The 20,424-nt window shown below is 33.2% G+C and overlaps 1 protein-coding gene across 6 annotated transcripts; it reads left to right on the top strand.

Annotated features, from left to right (window-relative positions):
* Positions 1-315: 315 nt before the first annotated feature.
* Positions 316-18,733, top strand: LOC119632859. Of its 6 annotated transcripts, none has more exons than XM_038025992.1 (9): positions 316-863; positions 9,964-10,393; positions 11,212-11,717; positions 13,052-13,154; positions 14,693-14,876; positions 14,957-15,221; positions 15,302-15,859; positions 15,940-16,152; positions 17,775-17,999. In XM_038025992.1, exons 3-9 carry the CDS (start codon positions 11,556-11,558, stop codon positions 17,997-17,999), a joined length of 1,710 nt encoding a protein of 569 aa, XP_037881920.1. In that variant the 5' UTR covers positions 316-863; positions 9,964-10,393; positions 11,212-11,555. The 6 variants fall into 6 exon arrangements, with proteins under 6 accessions (XP_037881920.1, XP_037881921.1, XP_037881923.1 ...); XM_038025993.1 differs by lacking the exon at positions 316-863 and having other exon boundaries at positions 9,964-10,223; positions 10,283-10,393; XM_038025995.1 differs by lacking the exon at positions 316-863 and having other exon boundaries at positions 17,775-18,733.
* Positions 18,734-20,424: the final 1,691 nt, after the last annotated feature.

Raw genomic sequence — 20,424 nt, 5'->3', positions numbered from 1 at the left:
AATAAATTCAAAAAAAAATTCAAAAAAATATTAAATTTAATGAAATTATTTCTCTAAATACTTAGGGGAGACGAATTCTTGCTCATTTGCAAACGCGTACGCAGTAATGTTCAAAATTTTGTTAACGAAACGAAAATTTACATAAATCAAATTTGTAACGGACGAATAACGGAAATTTCATAAAGATTTTTGAGTGTTTCGAAAGTGATTGATTTTAGAGGCAATCTAACGAAATAAAAAATATAAAAAGATATTCAACGATAGCAAAAACAAAACAAACACAAAAAAACAAAGCGAAGAGAAGAAACCATTAAAATAGAAAAAAAAAAAAAAAAAAATGAAATGAATTGTAATGTAATGCATATAAGTTAAGATGGACATACGTAAATGCATATTACATATAAATGTATATGCATATAACTTTCTGACCACATATTTATGGATACATACAGTTACTCGCAATTGAATTGATCCACTTTAGATATATTTTTAAATGGTACGGCCCGCAGACGCTATAGTTGAAAACAAATATTCGATATATATCCAAATAATTGATATTTCTTGGAACTTCTATTTTATATCATCTCCGATGATTTTAATTCAAACTAAAAATTTTCGGAAACATTTCACTTCACTTCTTTCTGTTGAGAATGACCGCATTTTATATGATTGAAGAAGTAGGTTTGTCAATAGAAAATCGAAGACGGAAATAAATGTGAAAATCGATCGGCGACGAGCGTTTTGTTTACTTCACTAATGATCATTGCAAACCTCGCAAAAAGAACTTTTCCTTTTCACAATCAATGAACCCCTTTAAAAGAATTTTGCTCACAATTGCTGAGAAAGCATAAGAATAAGACTAAGTATGTAAATATCGTATCGGTTATTAACAGTATTTTACCTTATTCTGCAGTAACACATAACGTTATAATTATCACAGTCTATAGAAGCTTTTTAGAGCGATGGGTATGAACAAATTCTGAATAAATCGAATAACCTTTCTTCTGTTTTCAATCATGAGATTTCAGTTCTTATACAAATAAACAGGTGGAATATATTGTATGTATAGTGTGTGTATGTTTTTCTTCTTTTTTTTTTTTCTTTTTTTTATCCCACTTAAAAGTGTAACAAATGTATTGTATTGTCTATATGAATAAATAGATATAAGCATATATACACACAAAATTACATTTAGAAGATTTTGTGTGTCTTCACGATTTGTGGCAAAAATGACGAAAGTGTCGGTTCGTTGTATTCAAAGAAGAGAGAATGTTTAATCGATTCAAGTCGAATCGTGTAAAACCCCATCAACTACTTTTTTTATCAAATCACAGCGAACCATACATGCTTATTCAAAATCAAATCAGACTTTCACCATCGAAAATTTGTTCAAATAGATACTTAGAAATCATTTATAGATTCAAATTACGGCTTAGCATACAAATATTGTCTTTAGTTTTACATTTAACTATGAGGTGCTGCCATATTATAAAGTAATAAAGTTCGTATAATTCTATAACAATATAAAGGAATGACCGAGTAGGCGGAGGAACTCGACAAACAGCCCAGTGGCCGTGGGTGCAAATCTCAAGTGCAGAAGGGTTTTCAATAAAGCCGAAATCCTTAGACGCAATTGTTTTAAGACTTAAGTCTTCCAATTTATATTCCTAACTAAATTAACAATAATAGTAAGAAAGAATAGTAAGAGTCGGTAGAACCACCGTAACATTAATTACAATTTATAGAACATACTTAAGAGTAGTAAAAAAGTTACTTCATAATCTCAACATAATTTCTTTTATTATTTGAAAAGCAACATCGTTTGAAAGCATATTTGCTTACTTCACGAAAGGTCAGCTTAGGCTGGGTAAGCAACGTTGTTGAGTTTGTACGCTAGTAAGTCTGTACAACATAATCGTTACATGCCGGCATATAAAACATGTACCGGAAAGTTAATACAAATAAACCAAAATATATAGGGACATGTATATAATAAAAAGTATATAACGATGAACTTTCCGAAATCAACTTGACCTTATTCAACGAGTATTTTTTTTATAACATCAATTAAATGTAGTAGCCTTCTGGGAAATGCTAATTTGAGTTTTTGGAAAAAGAAAAAACTCTGATGAATGCGCCACTTCGCGAACAGTATTCAAAGATTTTTCTGATAAAACACTACTGCTACCGCGAATACAGCGCGAAAGAATGAAAGAGGATCCTGATATGTTAAGTTATCATTTTCAAGCTTAACTAATGTCCATTTTGAATAAAGACATACTTGTCCTTTGATAATATTTCCGATATTCCTTTGTAGGAATTTCTATCAAATTCGCCACACTTCGATTTTTTTTCTAAAGTTGATGTCCCCTAACGCACCCTGAATCAGTATATTCATACTTTCACCTCAAGTCAGAAAATAATCACATCTTGTAATGCCGGTGAGATAATAAGCGTGTGATATCTAACATCTCGAAAAGTCTTAATCGCTCGTTAAACATATTTTTAAAGTTAATTTAATGAGAGTAGGCAAAAATTTAGATTTCTATATAAAACCTGGGTGTTTTAAGACACTAGTCGCCCAGTAACCCCCAGAAATGAGTAAAAAACAAAATCTCCTTCAGGAGCGATGTAATGAGTGCAATGCTTATTGAATATTTTGATGCTCATAATCTTTCCTTGTGATAAGAGTGTCTGGAGGCGGATGGGATACGATATACGATAATTGAGTTCAATAAACTTCAGATTTTGCTATTTTACCATCCCCCAAAGTAATGCGATGCATTGTCTTGGGGGGAACAGCACTTTTTCTTCACAATTTAGAAACGTGTCTTCGGCAATTCGGATGTGTCAACAAACAGACAGACAAATCTAGGGCGTTACTATTAGCTTCAAAGGAAAGTGTCGTCTGTTTTTAGGTTAAGAGAATATCATAGTTTTCGTATATGATCCGACAGAGCTGCATCTCCGATGTTGTCAAAAAATGATTTTGCTCTAACATTATCTTCAAAGGAATGGCCGTCGTTCAAAGATAGTCGCCCAGATCGTGGCTTATCAGAAAGGCCCATTTTCTGCATATTCTGTCGGAAACTGAACGATCACCAAACACTTTCAATCAAGTTCTACACGTTTCTGTAGCATTTCTACCTTGTTGAAAGCGCCAGGCATTGAGTGATAAAAAGAGAGAGCCAAGTATGGGTTAAATAAATATGCGCATACTTATTGAAACATTTTGCGACCGGAATAGGCACAACTTTCCGGTAGACTTACAATTTATTCCAATAGAAAACAAGCGGCAGATAGTTATAATTTTATTAGACCGTGTTCTTTGAAATGGTGTACGACATTTTATTGGAAGATAGAGCGAATATCCATATACCCCATATATATCGATCGCATAACGTATCACATACATTAGATCTTGTCTTTCTTTTGAACCATATTCTTATACGACTTGCCAGCACTTCCTAACTAATTACAAAAATTTGAAGCCGTATTTGAATACTAAACTTATTTTACTTAGGATTATTGGGTAACTAACTTTCAAAGTTAATCTGAAGAGAGCAAAAAAAAAAAAAAAAAAATTGAGATGATATTGCTTCTCTTAGGCTAAGTTATAAAGAAACAAACGTAACTTAAACGAACTCATAGGCAGATGGGTATATGTGTGAATCAATTTGCTTGCTGACATCATGAATATATATATATATATAGTTGATAGAATCCCCTATGGTCCCAATAGAACAATAAATTCATGTACCTATGCATGTCGTCTTCGATGCGGAATTCTGTGTGTGCTAAAAACATTTTATAAACTTATTAACATGCCCTGTAGCGTGAGCACGATTACGATCTACTGCACGCTGGTATACTTGCTCTTGAATCATTTCTGTTCTCTCTTATTGTTAGGTCGATGCATATTTATTTAAAAAGGCATAAATTATTGAAAGCATAAACTTGAGAGGTTGTTTTATTAAATTAGCAGACAATTTCGTTAAAATTAATCAAAGTTAATTCAATATATAGTGGGTTTATTGAATCGAAATACATACGTCACGACAAGCATCGAGAATTCGTGCATTCGTACAAATGCGGGCGATGAGCACGTTTCTGCACGAAGCTGCAAAAGCAGGAAAACGGAAGAGCATTAATGTTTTAAGAAACAAAGAGATGGCGAATAAATTTTTTAATATCTATTTTCGTAAACATTTTGTTCAGATTTATTTCGTATACAATACATTTTTCTTGTTATAGTGAAAAAAAAAGAAAAGAAAAGCAAAAAAAAAAAAAAAAGAAAAGAAAAAGGAAAAGAAAAACATAAAAATATAGATGGACATATATACACATATACATATACATATATACACGTGTGTGTTTATATGTAAATGTGTGTGCAAACATATATAGATTTATGAAAACATTAAAACAAGTCGGCGGCACATTTCCGCCTACAGACAATAACAAGAATTAACGCACATTTCCGAAAAAACATATCCATGCATACATTATAGTGCGGCCCGCGTGTTAAAGGCAATGCAAAATAACAAAACAAATTGAAACATTATAGTCGGACCAGATTGACCCTATAACAAGCTAAGATCCATTTTTGTACAAAAATTTTACCGAAATATTTCACCGAAAATTACATAGATAGACATTGTCTCTTAAAAGTACTTTGGTTAAATTTTAACTGCACACTTAGTATCTTTAAAAATGAATTCATTTTTCTAAGACAGTGGATGCTAAGCTCGGTTCATATGGCGCAAGTTATCATGGGTTTTAGTAGCAGCAATAAAATTGAAATGTTTTCGATTCGATTCCGTCCAAATGCGAAATTCTTGTTAACCGCTTTATAATGGCATTGACAACTCTATTCACCATATACTTGATATTTTCAGTTCACAATCATCTTCTATAGCATCGATCGCTTTATTGTCACGCATAGCTTTCTTAAGGTTTGAAGCAAAGGATTGAAACAATGATTATCAATCGATTGGTATACTATAGCTTGCAGTAAAAGTGATATAGAATATTGCCATTAAGAAAGACTTATTCATCTTGGCGTCAGATCGAAAAAAAGATATCAAATCAATACAACATATATTAAGTGCAATAATAAATGTTGTCCATTATGTGATATTTAAACTATGCTTGCTACGAAGCTTAACAATCGAGTTATTCACCATTATTACGTATGGTCTTGTGTCCTTTATCAGGGAACATGCCGAGCCCATGATATTAAAGACTTCATGCTTTCGAAGTAAAATAGCCATCGATTCATTTTTGTGTTTATCTTGAGCTTTGCAAAGATGTTGATGTTCTAAATATAACTGCATTGAACTGACTCAGGGCTTATCAGAACGAGCCAAATCCGATGAATATGTCGCATTCGGCAGATATTCCCAGATTAAATTAAAGATTTTCAAGAATCCAAGTTTTTTGCAACAAATCTTGCAAACCCCTTTCTATCTGTTTGAGCTTAATGCGTTCTTACTCCAAGCCAATTTAATCATTTCCATAGCTTCAATTGCATTCGTTTCCAGTTGAACGCAGTTAAATATCGAAAAAATGTAGTACCATAAATGACATACATACATCTCTTTACAAATTGATACGCACTGAACGAAAGCTTGGAAACAAGTGACACTTGTATTATATATAAGCGACATTTTCCGAGTTACCTATATCTAAAATTGCACCTACAGTTGGATTGATAATATATCCTGTTTCCTTCACCTTTTTTTAAAGGCGGAATGTTGCAATAAAAAAATAACGTATAAACAATATTTTGCGGCTAAGTCGTTTCTTAACGGGACTTAAGATTAACTCTAAGTTTTACAAACAAAATGAAGAATTGATCATGCTCGCATATTACGTTAATAATCATTGGAATAGTATAATAATGTATATATACATATATATATATAAATGGATACATAAAAAGAAGGCAAGATACAATAATTTAAAGTAAATTATCGATGGTTGATCAAACTAAACAGAATGAAAGAATATGAGTAAAATGAAAATATTAAAAGATAAATAGGAAAAATGCAAAAATTATTGCAAAATGTTTTTCTTGATTCTTAGTATCGAAATCTGAATGCTCACGCATACAAAACTTCTATGGTACACAGTTTGTTAGGTTCGAGGAAAAGTTCTAGATTGTCATTTTTTATGTAAGCATTTGCTTTCTTTTGCGTTAACGCGTGTGCTCGCATTAGGCTAGAAATGGATAAAAAGTTTGCTTGCTTCGTTTGTTTAACTGATTGGAAATGGATTAGATCTAAAGGGCTTTAAGTGCTTAATGCACAGTCAAGTGTAAGAAGCCGGAAAAAGGAAATAAATATAAATATAAATAATGTATTATATAATAAAATGATGTAATAAATAATGTATGCAAATAAAATTAAAATAAAATATATGTATACATGAATATAAAGTAATTAAATAAAAAGTGAAAACTTTATAGTGGAACAGGGCCTCACACGGGTAACTCACATCATACTACGATTATTCATATATATGTATATAATGACTTTTCAAAATAATGTGGGAATAGGAGAAATGATCAAAATTTTCAATATCAAATTTCATAGTTCATCCAAAAAAATATCTCAACGATTGCGACCTGTAGGTTGAACAGAGGAAAACAAGGCGGACAGACGGATGGACAAGTTTAAATAGACTCAAAAAGTAGTTCAGAATCTATCGCCGTAATAAAAGATGGGCTTATCCCATCCTTCCTTCAAGGGGATTGCATACATTCGCACAAACTTAATATAGCCTTGTACCACAACTGATGTAGAGTACAAAAATATCGCAAATATATAAAATTTAATAAATATTTTTCAAATATAAATTATCAGTGTTTTCTTTTCTTCTTTTTTTTTTTTTTTTTTTTTTTGGAAGAACAATTGCAACAAATGATGTGCGTACAGAGAAATCCACATAACTATGTCCCAAAGATTGTAAAAAGTTCTATAAAAAGTTTGAGATTCGGCAATTTTCTTACCATGAATCACTTAAAAAGTTCTATGTGTGTTTGCGCATTACATTCACTTAGATATTTGAATTGTGTCTACACAGGTACGGTATGCAATAACCTTGAAAATGAATTTCCACAACTTTAAAGAATTTTGTAATGTAATGTAAAAATCTGATTAATATGGCGATATAATTGCAAGGTGTATGTGCCAAGAGAGTTTAAGGGATCTTTAAACATTTCTTATAATTAATTCCTTTCCTTTCACTTTTCTAAGATAATTAATAAAAAAAATTAAATGATTAGTTAATAAGTACTATGCTGATGCCTAAGTTAAAATTTTTCGCTAAGAAAAATCATATTAACGACAGAAAGTTTCCGCCGACCTAATACATGTAAATACAAAAAACGTCATTGCCATCTACGTTACACCCAGTGTCACCGCAACAAACTTAGCACAGTGCAACGGACAAATGTTAATTTGTCTCAGTATTTTTTTGTATTTTTTTTTTTGTCTTCTTTTTTTCAAGCGTACTTGCAACGACTTTCAAACAGATTCTACGTCACAAACATCAATAGAAACTTTTGCTACTCATGCATACGCATACACATGTATGGGCATATTTTTTAAGCAGCGAACGTAGTCTTTGATGTAAACATAAGGTTTATTGATTTGTGCATCTGCTTAAACAATACTTTTACATCAAATATGTTAGAGAGCGAACGAATTGTGCTTTTGCCTACTGATTGATATAAGAGTGTTCTCGATATTTTCGGTCATTTCCGTGCATTTGATTGAAAACACAGAGAAAGTCATGATATAGTCAGAGGTCAATAGTTAAAGCAAAAAAAAAAAAAAAAAAAAAAAATGTGGTTAGGCAAGCATATATGTACAAACGAGCTAAGAATGAACCTCTTAATTATTTGCTCCATATTAATGCTCGAATTTGTCTGTTTACACTCTACGTCATTTGTTATAAAAATACGTAAAATAATTTGCGAATGCATGCCACTTATAGAAAGACTTGAGATAAAATCACATGTAAAATTGATTTAATCCAATCTATTTTCAATAGGTTTCCTTCTTTGATCAAAATATGTAAAATTTATTATCAACTTTTGTTAGAATATCTCCAAAAATTGCGGCTTCTACGCCGAACATAATAATGGATAGACAGACAAAATAAACAGTCAGACGGACACAGAATTTTAAATCGATTCAGAAATGAATTATGAATTAGTGTTACATGTATGCACACAAATCGAATATAGATCAAACTTATAGGGTATAAATGCGTGCAGTTTGGATTATTGCTCTGCAAAAATCGATGACAAGTAGTACTTTTTCAATGAACCTATGACCTGCTCCTTCCCTTATAAATGTTTTTATAAAAAATTGTTTTTTTTTTTTTTTTAATATATATATATAAATCTAATAATATATATTACATATAATGTTTTTATATGTATATATATATTTATATGTATATATAATATATATTTAAGGGTTTATGTATAAATAAAATTATATACACTTTAATACCTCGTTCTTTCCAATTCTCTTTAATCCTGTGGTCCATCTAAATCCAACCCGTTTTTGCAATCATACAATGTGTGTATGTATTTTTTTGGGAGACCCTGGATACATACATACTTTTTTTTTTAATGCGCCCAATCACACAAAAGATTGGTAAGAAAAAGATAAATAGGTGACGGTCGACCAGAAGATAGCTAGGTGACGGCCATAGACTGATGGATGTGTACTCAATTGGTTAAGCCCAGTAGACTCTAACGCATTTGGGATTTGCATCTACGAACATTGATTTAATAGTCTCGATTCTTACCTAATCGAATATCCATGACCACGAGCAACAAATGTTGGTGTTTTTGTGAGGAAAATATGTGCAAAGTGGTGTAGAGTCGTTAATTAGTTAATGGTCGTCGTTTTCATTAAAATGAAGAAAATTTGGTTTTACATGGAAATCTAGAATCTTGGAAATCAAATACTTATCGCTTCAATATGCACTATAAGCATATGCACCCGTTTAACGTAAACGTGTGTGTAAGTGTTCTATAATCTCTTACACTAGAAAAGTTATGTTTCGTTTGCTTGCGAGAAGAAGTTGATGATTACTCGATAATCTGTGTATTGATTTTTAAGACATCATCATATCACGTTCATTTATTTAACACTTGGCCCGAGCTTTTCACTTCTGAGCATATTGCATAGCTTATTAAATACACATTTCGTAATATTCCGTAGTTCCGGAATGAAGTGGTACAATTGTGAAGCAGAGCTTCGTGGATGGGAAAACAATATGCAATTTTTCTATTTTTTATATTTTTCTCATTATATTCTACGCTTGAGGGTGCGTCTTCAAACCAGCTTTTCGTTCTTTCTCAAATGTAAAAAGGTGACTTGTATCGATTTAGTTAACTATAATTTTCTATTTGCACAGCCGTACTGACATATCAATTGCAAAGCATACGGATATTCTTGCATAGTATTATTAACATTATTAGAAATACAAATACAAGCCATTATAGTGCCGATAAAACGAGCGCATAAAGGAATTTGAACATTCTTCTGCCGTTGTCTAGCCGTTATCTAGTGAACGCATTTAGAGAAAAGTCTATTAAACATGATTATCACTTTCTCAAAATGTATTAAAAATGTGGACTTTTCTTAAATTACGATATTTTGAAGTTTTAGACGAGTTGGCTTCCTTTACGGATCCAAAGCTTTTTTCAATATTTTCCCATTATTGATTTTATATCTAAATAAAAAAATTTATATATTTGACGAGATCTATTTATATATAGACATATATATATATATCTATGTTTATATCCTTATGTAATTGTAAACTTTATCTTTTTATATATATATTCATATATATTTATATATTATATCTAATAAGAGAGAATCGTAGAGGAACATATCTACACCAGATTTAACATTTAATTTATCCGTTCAACAGCTGCGGTAATGTACACTCTCAGCGATATAAAGCCCTCCTAAGCAATCGCCACCAAAGAGAATATAAAAGAAAATAATAAACAACGACTTGAATATCTCTTACGAACATATAAATCGATTAAAAAAAAAAAAAAGAAAAGAAAATAACTAAAAAATATATTAAAAAGATTTCTACGATTTTAGAAAACGATTTAAACTTAGATGCAAACGAATTTTCTCATTAATATTTAACAAAAATTTGTTATTCATCGTTGATTATGAGTAAAAGGGTAAAATATTCTTTATACTTATCCTTTAACATACGTTTTAAATTTTAAAAGGCTACTAAAACAACAAATACATCACATTATTCAAACGACACACGATCGAAACAATCAAAAAGAGTTGCCAAGTCATACAAAACGAAAGAAACAGCCCAAGCAAGACAAAAGGTAAGTAGTGAACGAAACTTTTACTTTAACTTTAGAATATGTTAAAAGACTATATGTGTGATGACTCATTGGGAAGACAATTTTCTATGTCACTCTTGGAAGGCGTTTTGAAATGGATTTTTCGCCAAATTTGATTAGCTCACAAAATGCTTAACATATGAATCAATAAGTTCGTAGGACGATGTAATCAAAGAACAACGACTTGTCGGAATGCCATGAAATTTGGACACATTTCGTTTCGTTTATCATCCTATGCACTGTGTTATCATCCTATAAAATGACATGGGTAAAAAAGAAGTGGAAGGGGGGGGTTGAGATAACTTTCCTATCTTGTCTTCAGCATATTAAGGAAGCTTTAATTAGTATTTGAAAATAAGTTAGCGATTCCGAGTAATATAAGATATCATTTTAATTTCTTTTAGACGTATAAGTGAGTCGATCAAAATCCATTGCGGAAAGTCATTAACAAAATTTGTGTCAAGTTTTTCGCGAATGTTGCTAATGGATCTTGCATTATTTATTTACCTTGACTTTCATTTAGCAACAATCTAAAGTTATTGAATTTATTACGAATACGGTCCAAAGGCTATTCTTTAACCGATTTTGCTTGAAACTTGAACAGAAACCCAATTGCGAAGATGTTTAAGGTGGTTCGGTATTTCCTAAGCAATTTTGCATCCATGATTTACGGGGCAACGGAAATCTCAGAAGGAGACTTCTTTGAACAGTGGATCGGATAAATTCACATTCTTTCTGAATATTTTGGTAAATCCAAAAGAGATGTAATTTCTTGAAATTGTTCTTACTTTCCGTTTCAGATTAGTCTGCAAAACTCTTCGATTCGAACGTATTTTAAGTAAAAACTATTATGAAATTAAACTCACGTATATGTCCACGTTATGTGCGAGAATAATCGCACAGCAAATGTTTAATTTTACATTTATATGCCAATTGTGATACTTGAAATTATATAATCATTATAACCAATGCTTTAATTATTAAAAAAAAAAAAAAAAAAAAAAAAAAAAAACAAATACAAAGCCGTTTAAGAATTATGTTTCGCCAATAAACACATACATCCATCATAACTCAGATTTAAAATTCAGGAAAGTATTTCGTCCACTTCACAATCGGAAGAAATATTGCTAATCTGCTGCAGAATATGGCTGAAAAAATAGAACAAGCTGAACAATCGTTACATATCAACCACAATGAAGGACGCAAAGTACGTAAATCGCCCGAATATCAAGCGCAACAGCAACCTCTTGTCGTACCCGCTAGCATAACAAGAGAACGTAGCTTCGTACGCACATCGAACCAACAAGTAAGAATAATATTAAATGAGACCCGATAAGAAACAAGCAGAAAAAAAAAAAACAACAATTACTTTGGCAGTCGGTTTTACTATGTATTGACATATACAGCCATGGGTCCATGAGTAGCATAATATATATTTTTTTTTAATTTTTTCATTTATTTTTAACTATATTTTTAATAAAAACTGATTTTATTTTGAAATCTCTTAGTAAATGTTTGCCTGCATTTTTCGTGCCTTTATGCGGTATACGCCGTGTACACGAGACATCTGCTTGATAGCCAGAATAAAAACCGAAGAGGTGGCACTTGAAATCGTAAGATCGACTCAAACCCATCAATACGGACAGTGCCCATATTATTTCCGAACACAGTCGCCGCAATCGTTTCAAAAGTCCGCCGGCAATTCGCCAGCAAACCAGCCACCATAGCTCGCCAATATCAATTGGGGGCATGATCAACTCTTTTCTGCCTTTGCTCATTCGGCAATTCGACATAAGCGTTTTCGTCAAAGTTATTGGACAAAGGCATAAATGCAAAATACTGCTGTTCTGAGAAGCTGTTGTTTTGTTTACATTTTTTTACGCTGTGGCGTTGCATACGTTCTTGTCAATGTTCAACATATACTGAACAAAAATTTTAGCTTGAAGGAATTATTACAACCTACACCGGCTGTGGTATAAGGCTATATTAAATCCGTACGGATGCATGCAACACCCAGAAGAACGTTACATCCAGCTTTTACTGTACCGAACGACTCAGAGTCACTTTTTGAAATTTAAATTGTCTGTCCGTCCGTCGCTATGTGCATCTCGTTTTGAATACTTGCATTAAGCGAAGTGGTGGGATATTAATTAATGGTGAGCAGTAGCCCATTAAAGTGCTTTTGCTTATTATACTTTACGCTACTTGTGGTATAAGGGTATTTGAAGGATTTAGATGTATGCGACAGCCGAAAAGAGTTGATGTGGACCCACCTTTTATTATAATGTCGGATTTAGAATCACTGCTTGAATCGATCTAAGCTTGTCCGCCCGTCTCTCCCTCTTGTTTTCTTGCGTTCAATTTACAGGCCGCAATTTTTGGGACATTTTGATGAAATTTCCTAAACCGATATATTTTGGCCGGAGAACGAACACTGTTGAAAATGGTCCTGATTGAAACATTTCTTCAACCACTTCTTATGTAGCATCTTATATTGAAATGCGGTTATGGTGAAGGGTATTTAATGGAGGACCATGGCCCAGTATAGTGTTTTCATTGTGTTTATTTAGAAAGTAAATCCTGGCAGCTTGTTTTATATAAATATGTATTCGTTTCTTTTTTTTTTTTTTTTATTATTAGAACCTTAACAAGAGGCGCAGCTTGGCTTTCAATTTACAGGCTAGTGTGAATCAATCGGGTCAAGTACGTGGCAAACCCACTATGGATATATATAGGCCACCTAGTAAGTGAAAAGAATAATTATTAACTTTAACTGTACGCTTAGATCACTCAAATCTAATCACATTTTCCAGCTACACCTTAACCAATATTTTAGTAGATATTCAAAGAATATAACATGAATTATTTAATTTAAAAAAAAATTATACTTTACTCGTAAGTGCCTCTCATTATTTATTTGGGGATTCTATTTAAGGACATTTAATTGAACGATTATTTCTTTTGCTTATGTATATGTACATATATTAAAGGAATACCTTTATATATATATGATAAGTAAGTAAGTATATCTTATATGTATATGCGTATGTATGAGGGGCTTTTGCTTATTAGAGTCGTTCCGCTCTTGCAAGATTTTTGCCGTTAACGCGGAGTTTTAATGCCGTCCGCGGAATTTTAATGCTTTCATAAGAGCACAAGAATATATATTTAGGCATAACCGCAGTTTTCCAGCATTGTCGACATCATCCGAAGTCAGATGCTTTATTCGTGCAAACAGTTTGAATGTTTTTTGCTAATAAGACCCCCTAGTTAGTTAAAACAAAATTACTTTTCTTGTTAGATATATTGTCGCTGTGAGTATCGTGAACCATATTTCGATTTTTACGACAACCAAACGTAGAGATTGAGCAAAAGTTTTGGTAAAGAATCTCCAGCTGCTCGGCTACCTGACCGTCATTTACATGTGTGTTTTCATCGCGTCGACTCATAAATCTTTGGTAATACTTTGACCACAGTGGTGATAGGTGGCGCAATATATGTGCACTATCGGGTATGCTGGACCTAGTTCCTACTATGGACAGAAAGGCCATCGTAATGTTAGTAAAGTGTGCTGTGATTTCAGTTATCCGTAATTGATGGAGAGACCAGCAATATGTCGATGTACTTAACCTCAAAAATTGCAAAGTGAGAATTAAACGTTTCTCTCAAATGAATTTTTAAGGCCAGATTTCAGCTGTGGTCAGTCGCATGTTCTACAAGCCAACCTCAGCGTAATTAGTTAAATAAAATCTCCTAAAATTTGGCATATGCATAATTGCTTTTGCTTAACCGCTTTCCGTCGCTTCGCTGCTCTTGCCGACGTTTGCTATCTTTTACCAGCGCTAGTCAACTTAAGAGACTATCGTCCGAACGAAATATTCGCAATTTGTCCACATTGGACATGCAATACTTTCACGGATAGGCATTATACGGAGCAGTAATAAGAAAACTATATGCACACGTCTCCATTACTAGCCGTTCAGTTGAAAACCAACTATTGGAACAGTAGGAAGATAAAATTTGGTCTTTGAACGATGATTCCGTCAAAAATTAACACAAGACTGACTATCGATATCGAAGATTTGCTTTGAAGCGAGTATAGCTTTCTAACCTACTTACCTATTATGTGTATTTTGTGTGTGAAATTCATTTATAATAACTAAATCGAACCAATTCTTCCTTTATTCACTCTCTTTCTCTTCTCTTTTCATACCGAAAACTTCATCATATTGCATCGTCTGATAAACTTTTTATTTACTGATAACAATTAAAATATTTTGGGTATTCGATCCGGGCTTATGTGTTATTATATATATTTGAAATGCAAACATATACACAAATGTATCTTAATGTTAGATGTTCGTAATGAAAACTTGAATAAATTGAATGTTCATGCCCAGGAATTTACGTATCCGTTGGTGGCCAGTACGAGATCAACACCCACGAACGACATCTATAATAATCGGTAATGATAAATAATTGCTTCGTTTTGCTTTTTGATTTGTCATTTGCAGAGTTAAACCATAATCTTCAACACTCTTCCAGTTCATCGATGGTTTTTCCGAATAATTCATCGGCATCGGCAGCATTGCAATCAATGCAATACGTAGCTGCAACAAATGCAATGGCTAATCGCCGCCAGGCGGGGCTCTCTATCGGTAGCATGCCCATAAGCAACATGAATGTTAAACATCACCATCGTCCGATTCTAGTAACTCACTCACATCCTATGCAAATGAATCATATGTCCGGCGGTATGGTTCAACAGGTGCCTTTGCTGAATTCACCATCAGGCGGCAATGTGTTGCACGTAAGTCGACTCTTAATACCAAAGATTGAAAGGTATTTTTTTGAAGATTAATCGGGCAAAATTTTTTTTGTTATCATCAGCAAGCGTCTAATACGAATCGAGTTAAATTTGCCCCGGAGCCGCAAAAAATGCATAACAAATCGCACCTGAACATGATGCATATAGTGCATATGAATAATGCATTAAATCAAAATTACCAACAACAGCAACAATTGAACGCCATGAATCAATACATAATGGCAAACAATCAGCAAATCAATCAAAATGGTCCGATCGATTCGCACGCTGCCATGAGTGTCACGCCATTACAACGCTCAAAATCTCTATCGTCAGCCGATGCTTTAACACGAGGCATTGCTGGCTTGGGCTTGGGGCTCGGTAACGAAATAACCGATATCGGTCAATTTACACCCGAAGTACAAGCCTTGGTCGATGCCGCTCTCGAAGATCCAAATAAATTGAATTCACGCAGCCTAATGGAACTGAGCTCACATTTTATCAAACGTGCTGTAGAGGGGCGTCGTTACGCTCTACCAATTTCTAGAATATGCTTAAACATTATCGCTAAAGAACAAAAGGAAACATTTTTAGAGGCCATCTTAAATACCTGCCGCCAATGGTATCAAGAGCGAGAAAAGGTCGGTTTCGAAAACCCATTTACTTTATTAAAAATAAAGAACAAAACATTTAAAACACTTTTCTTCCCTTCCTTGAGCAGTTACTCTTTCTGATTCAAGGAATGAAGTCGCCCTCTCGAGCTCGTTTTACCGCGTTTATGGCATTTCTAACCGAAATGTTTTGCCAGTTAAAACGACGACAATTACAATTGCGCACCCAATGCGAAGGTGCCCCACCACCCCTGGTACTACTCACCTTACTTTCCAAATGCTGCGAAGATTGCGTAAAACCACCTGTCAGATCTTTATCTGAGGTAAATCTAAGAATCATTCTTCACATTTTACAAATTATTACGTTTTTCTTATCAAATCGATTCTAGTCATTGCTACGGATTTCCAAACTTATAACAACGGAATAAAATTTTTTTAATCTTCCCTCCAGACTTACGACTTAACTGAAAGTAAAACTTTAGACAGAGCTCGAAAGTAATACTTTCAAGAATATATTCTTAAATGCGGTTCAAATCTTTTATACAAGCGTCAATCTGCATTAAAACTATGCGATGTTAGGGAAACTATTGGAACGAAACTTTCCATTTCCCTAAACTTCCTTACCTTTCTTTAAATCGGCTGTGATATCTCATAGCATACTCTCTTGTACCAAATATTTCGATTGTGATTACCAGTCCCAAGCATTCTATTAGCGCCGTAGTGATAAGTTGAGGTAGGGACATTGTACCTTTATTTGGAATAATATGAATTCGCTACTTGAACAGACTTCACTCTGCATCGAAGCTACCATAAAAGCAAAGGCCTTTAGGCTAACTTGAATGCGTCCAAATGGTTTTGTAAAACTTGCTATTAAGCGGTTTTATAAAGCAAAGATAGAGAATAAGAATTGTCCGCAAATTTCACGCTACGTGTGGACAAAATACTTTTCTCAGAAATTAAGAATTTTCGAAATTTAATCTAAAATTTAATAGAAAGCTGAATTTCGCGCCCATCGATCATTGGCACATAAAAGACTTCACAAAATGAGGTCAGGAAGAGACCTTCAATTTCCAACCAACTATTTTTTATTATTATAATTATTGTTGCCTTCTTGTCAGCCAAACTAATATTTCAAATTGGACAAAGCCTAAGCTTGCACATGCATTTTCCATTTTTACGCGCACCACCGAAGGGCGGGACGGACGCATTTTACTTCTTTTTTTTTCGTATTCTATGTAACACCCAAAAGTAAGCTTAAGAGACCCTATAAAATATATACATTCTTGATCAGCATGAAATTCTAACTAAAATTGACTAAACCTGTCTGTGCGTCTGCATGTCTGTGTGATGTTTGTTGTTGGCAGTCTCCTGGTCGCAAAAATGGAGATATCGACTTCAAACTTGATAAAAACATTAAAAGTTTTTGCACGCTAGTTGGGCCAAATTGATCAGAGTATAAACTGAATGCAACTCTGGTTTTCTTAAGAAAAAATTTATGCTCGATACTCAGAAATTATAAAAGTTAGAAGTTTGAAATTTTTCTACATTTACTTTATGAAACTGCCTACTATTTACGTGCAAAAATAGAAAAATCGGCCATGCCCACATGAAGTTACGAGTGATTAAAAATTTTTTGTTTTCACTTTTTTGAGGTTTTATGCAAACAAGACAGAATATTTAAAACACATGCTGCACATTCCTCCTTCCGAAAATATATTACCTGCCTAAAAATGGGTTCAGTCTAAAATGCATACAGTAAACACTGCGACCTGGTGGATTAATTTTTTCTTAATACCAGAGAGGTATGGGTATCACATAAAAGAAGGAACTTGTAGAGTAGAATGCGAGAAGCAATGTGGTGGTTATTTGGCCTCCGCCGAATATAACTTTTTTACTTGTTTTTCTAAATGCTTTGTAATTTATATGCGTATCCTGTTATTTCCAGATTGAATGCTTATTCTATGTGCTTACATGCATTGGACAAGATATGGAAATGCAATTACCTCAACAATTGGAGCTTTTACTCTCTATGATACGCGATGCCTTTTTGAATGCAAGCGATTCAGCTCCAGCCATACGTCGTACACTATTACAATTGATTGAATTGCAGGCTTCACATTGGCAATTGCCCGGCAACACTGTGCTCTATTATTATCCTTCAGCCAAATAAATAAATTTCTGACTTGTACTTGGATGCAATAATTTTAATCGAATCCATTTTTTCTATCATATTATTAGCATTAAATCCGATCCTTCAATCATTCATATTTTGAAACAAATCAATTAATTGAAAAATAATTTCTCTATATAAAATATATAATTTTTTTGCATTTACATATATAAATGCAAATTTTTAGTGACATCAAATAATAATACATTTTAAAAAAAATAATAATAATAAAAGAGAAAACACCTATATAAGTTAAAATTACTAACAACATTATAGAGATCAGAGATTTCAACAAAAAAGAAAAAATAGCAAAAAAAACAAAGAAAAATGTTTTCATTCTTAAATGCTCAACAGCTTCATATGAGTTAATATTGAAAATCTCTGCTTTATATTTTAATCTATTATTTATTTATTAATTCAAAACAATCTCGTATAAACATCTTACATACACACATTCATTACCTATGTTTATCGGACTTGAAAAAGATATATTGCAAAAAAAAATTTCGGGATTTTGCGATAATAAAAAATCTTGTTAATAAAATAGCGGAAATCTATTTTCCATTACTATATATACGCAACTGATTAAATGTTAATTTAGGAAAAAAAAATCATGTTATATACTCTTTAATCCCAAATAAGATATTCATATACACAAAACCTATACATCATTTATTTCTAAACTAGTCAAAAAACTATTACATACACATATACACACATCTACACAACAAGCCTTGTATAGATTATTTTTATTAATTTTATTTTTCATTTTTATTACAATTACAATTTTTACTTTCTTTCTTTAACATAATAAATTATTTATAAAAAAAAAATAAAAAAAATGCCTTTGAGTTCAAATTTGTCTTTTTGCAAGTTTTCACACAGCTGAATGCACTTAGTTTCTTAGTGTGTAAATCTCTTCTCCAGCTGATCGCTATCCAAGTAAAAACAAGTTTAGGGTCGTACGAGTTAACATATGTGAAAGGTGAAGGACTGAAGGATTAATTTCGAAAAAACGCGCACGGAACCACAATTCGAAATGTCACGCTTCATTCTCTGTGGAGTTTTCATTTAGTAAGGAACTTTCGTCTCTTTTAAGCGTTTGGCCAACGGAGAAGATCAATATATTATATCATTTATTAAAGTTTCACATTTCGTTCACTGCGTGGCGGTGGTTCGACATTGTTTTCCGGTCCGTTATGATGCTTTCATCCATTACGGAATGTCCGTACTTCCTTACTACGATACCCTCCAGTCAATTGTCGTGGTATTTGAGGTTTGTTTTGCTTCGAAGCCTTTAAACCTAAACGAACGTGAGCGGAAAGAGAATTTTAACCAAAAAACTTTAAACAAAATGAATAAAAATTTTGAGCTACTTGCGAGTAGAGAGTCTCTATACTAATTTAAAATTATTGTATTGTGGAGCATAGGTTGTAAATAAGGAAATAAGAAAAGAAGCGAATGCCGAATTCAGGGTTAAGACTGATACCATGTAAAAGAGATAGCAAAATTTTTGGCTTCACTCCGGCATCAAACGCCTTCCTTTCACCATTTTGCTTCATGAAATCGTCAGATGTATTGTAGGATATTAACGGACTCTGTGAGATAACAGCATCCGCAGAGAGCCATCGCTGCATCCAGCTCAGTTATGTGCAGCGCTGCATCCAGCTAAGTGCGGCGCTCAGCGGTGGACTGCGGCCAGTTATTGTTTTCAATTTTAATTTTTTTTATCAATAATCCACATAGATATAACATCTGATTTAAATTCGTCTTTCTCTTGGTCTAATTTTCAAGGCTTAGAACTTCTTACTTACCAAATCTTGCATTATATTGGTCTAATTTTCAAGGCTTAGAACTTCTTACTTACCAAATCTTGCATTATAGACATAGTAAAGCGATAAACGCCACTTATTAACGGAACTAGGTAATGGCCCTAACAGTTACTTTCACCAACTAATTAACTAAGCAAAAGCTTTTCATAGCGCTTTGGAATCCAGGTTTGAGTCACTATCCAGCTAAGTGCAGCGCTGCATTCAGTTATGTGCAGCGCTGCATCCATCTAAGTGCAGCGCCGCATCCACCTAATTGCAGCGCTGCAACCATATAAGTGCAGCGCTGCATTCATCTAAGTGCAGCGCTGCATTCAGTTATGTGCAGCGCTGCATTCAGCTAAGTGCAGCGCTGCATCCACTTAATTGCAGCGCTGCATCTACCTAAGTGCAGCGCTCAGCTGGTGGTGGACTGCGGCCCGTTATTGTTTTCAATTTTAATTTTTTTTATCAATAATCCACATAAATGTAACATGCGCTTTCGAATCCAGGTTTGAGTCACTATCCATCTAAATGCAGCGCTGCATTCAGTTATGTGCAGCGCTCAGCAGGTGGTGGACTGCGGCCCGTTATTGTTTTTAATTTTAATTTTTTTT

Source organism: Glossina fuscipes, unplaced genomic scaffold (assembly GCF_014805625.2).
Source record: "Glossina fuscipes isolate IAEA_lab_2018 unplaced genomic scaffold, Yale_Gfus_2 2, whole genome shotgun sequence".
In the NCBI taxonomy this organism is placed as follows: domain Eukaryota; kingdom Metazoa; phylum Arthropoda; class Insecta; order Diptera; family Glossinidae; genus Glossina; species Glossina fuscipes.
This window is presented reverse-complemented; position numbering and strand designations above follow the sequence as displayed.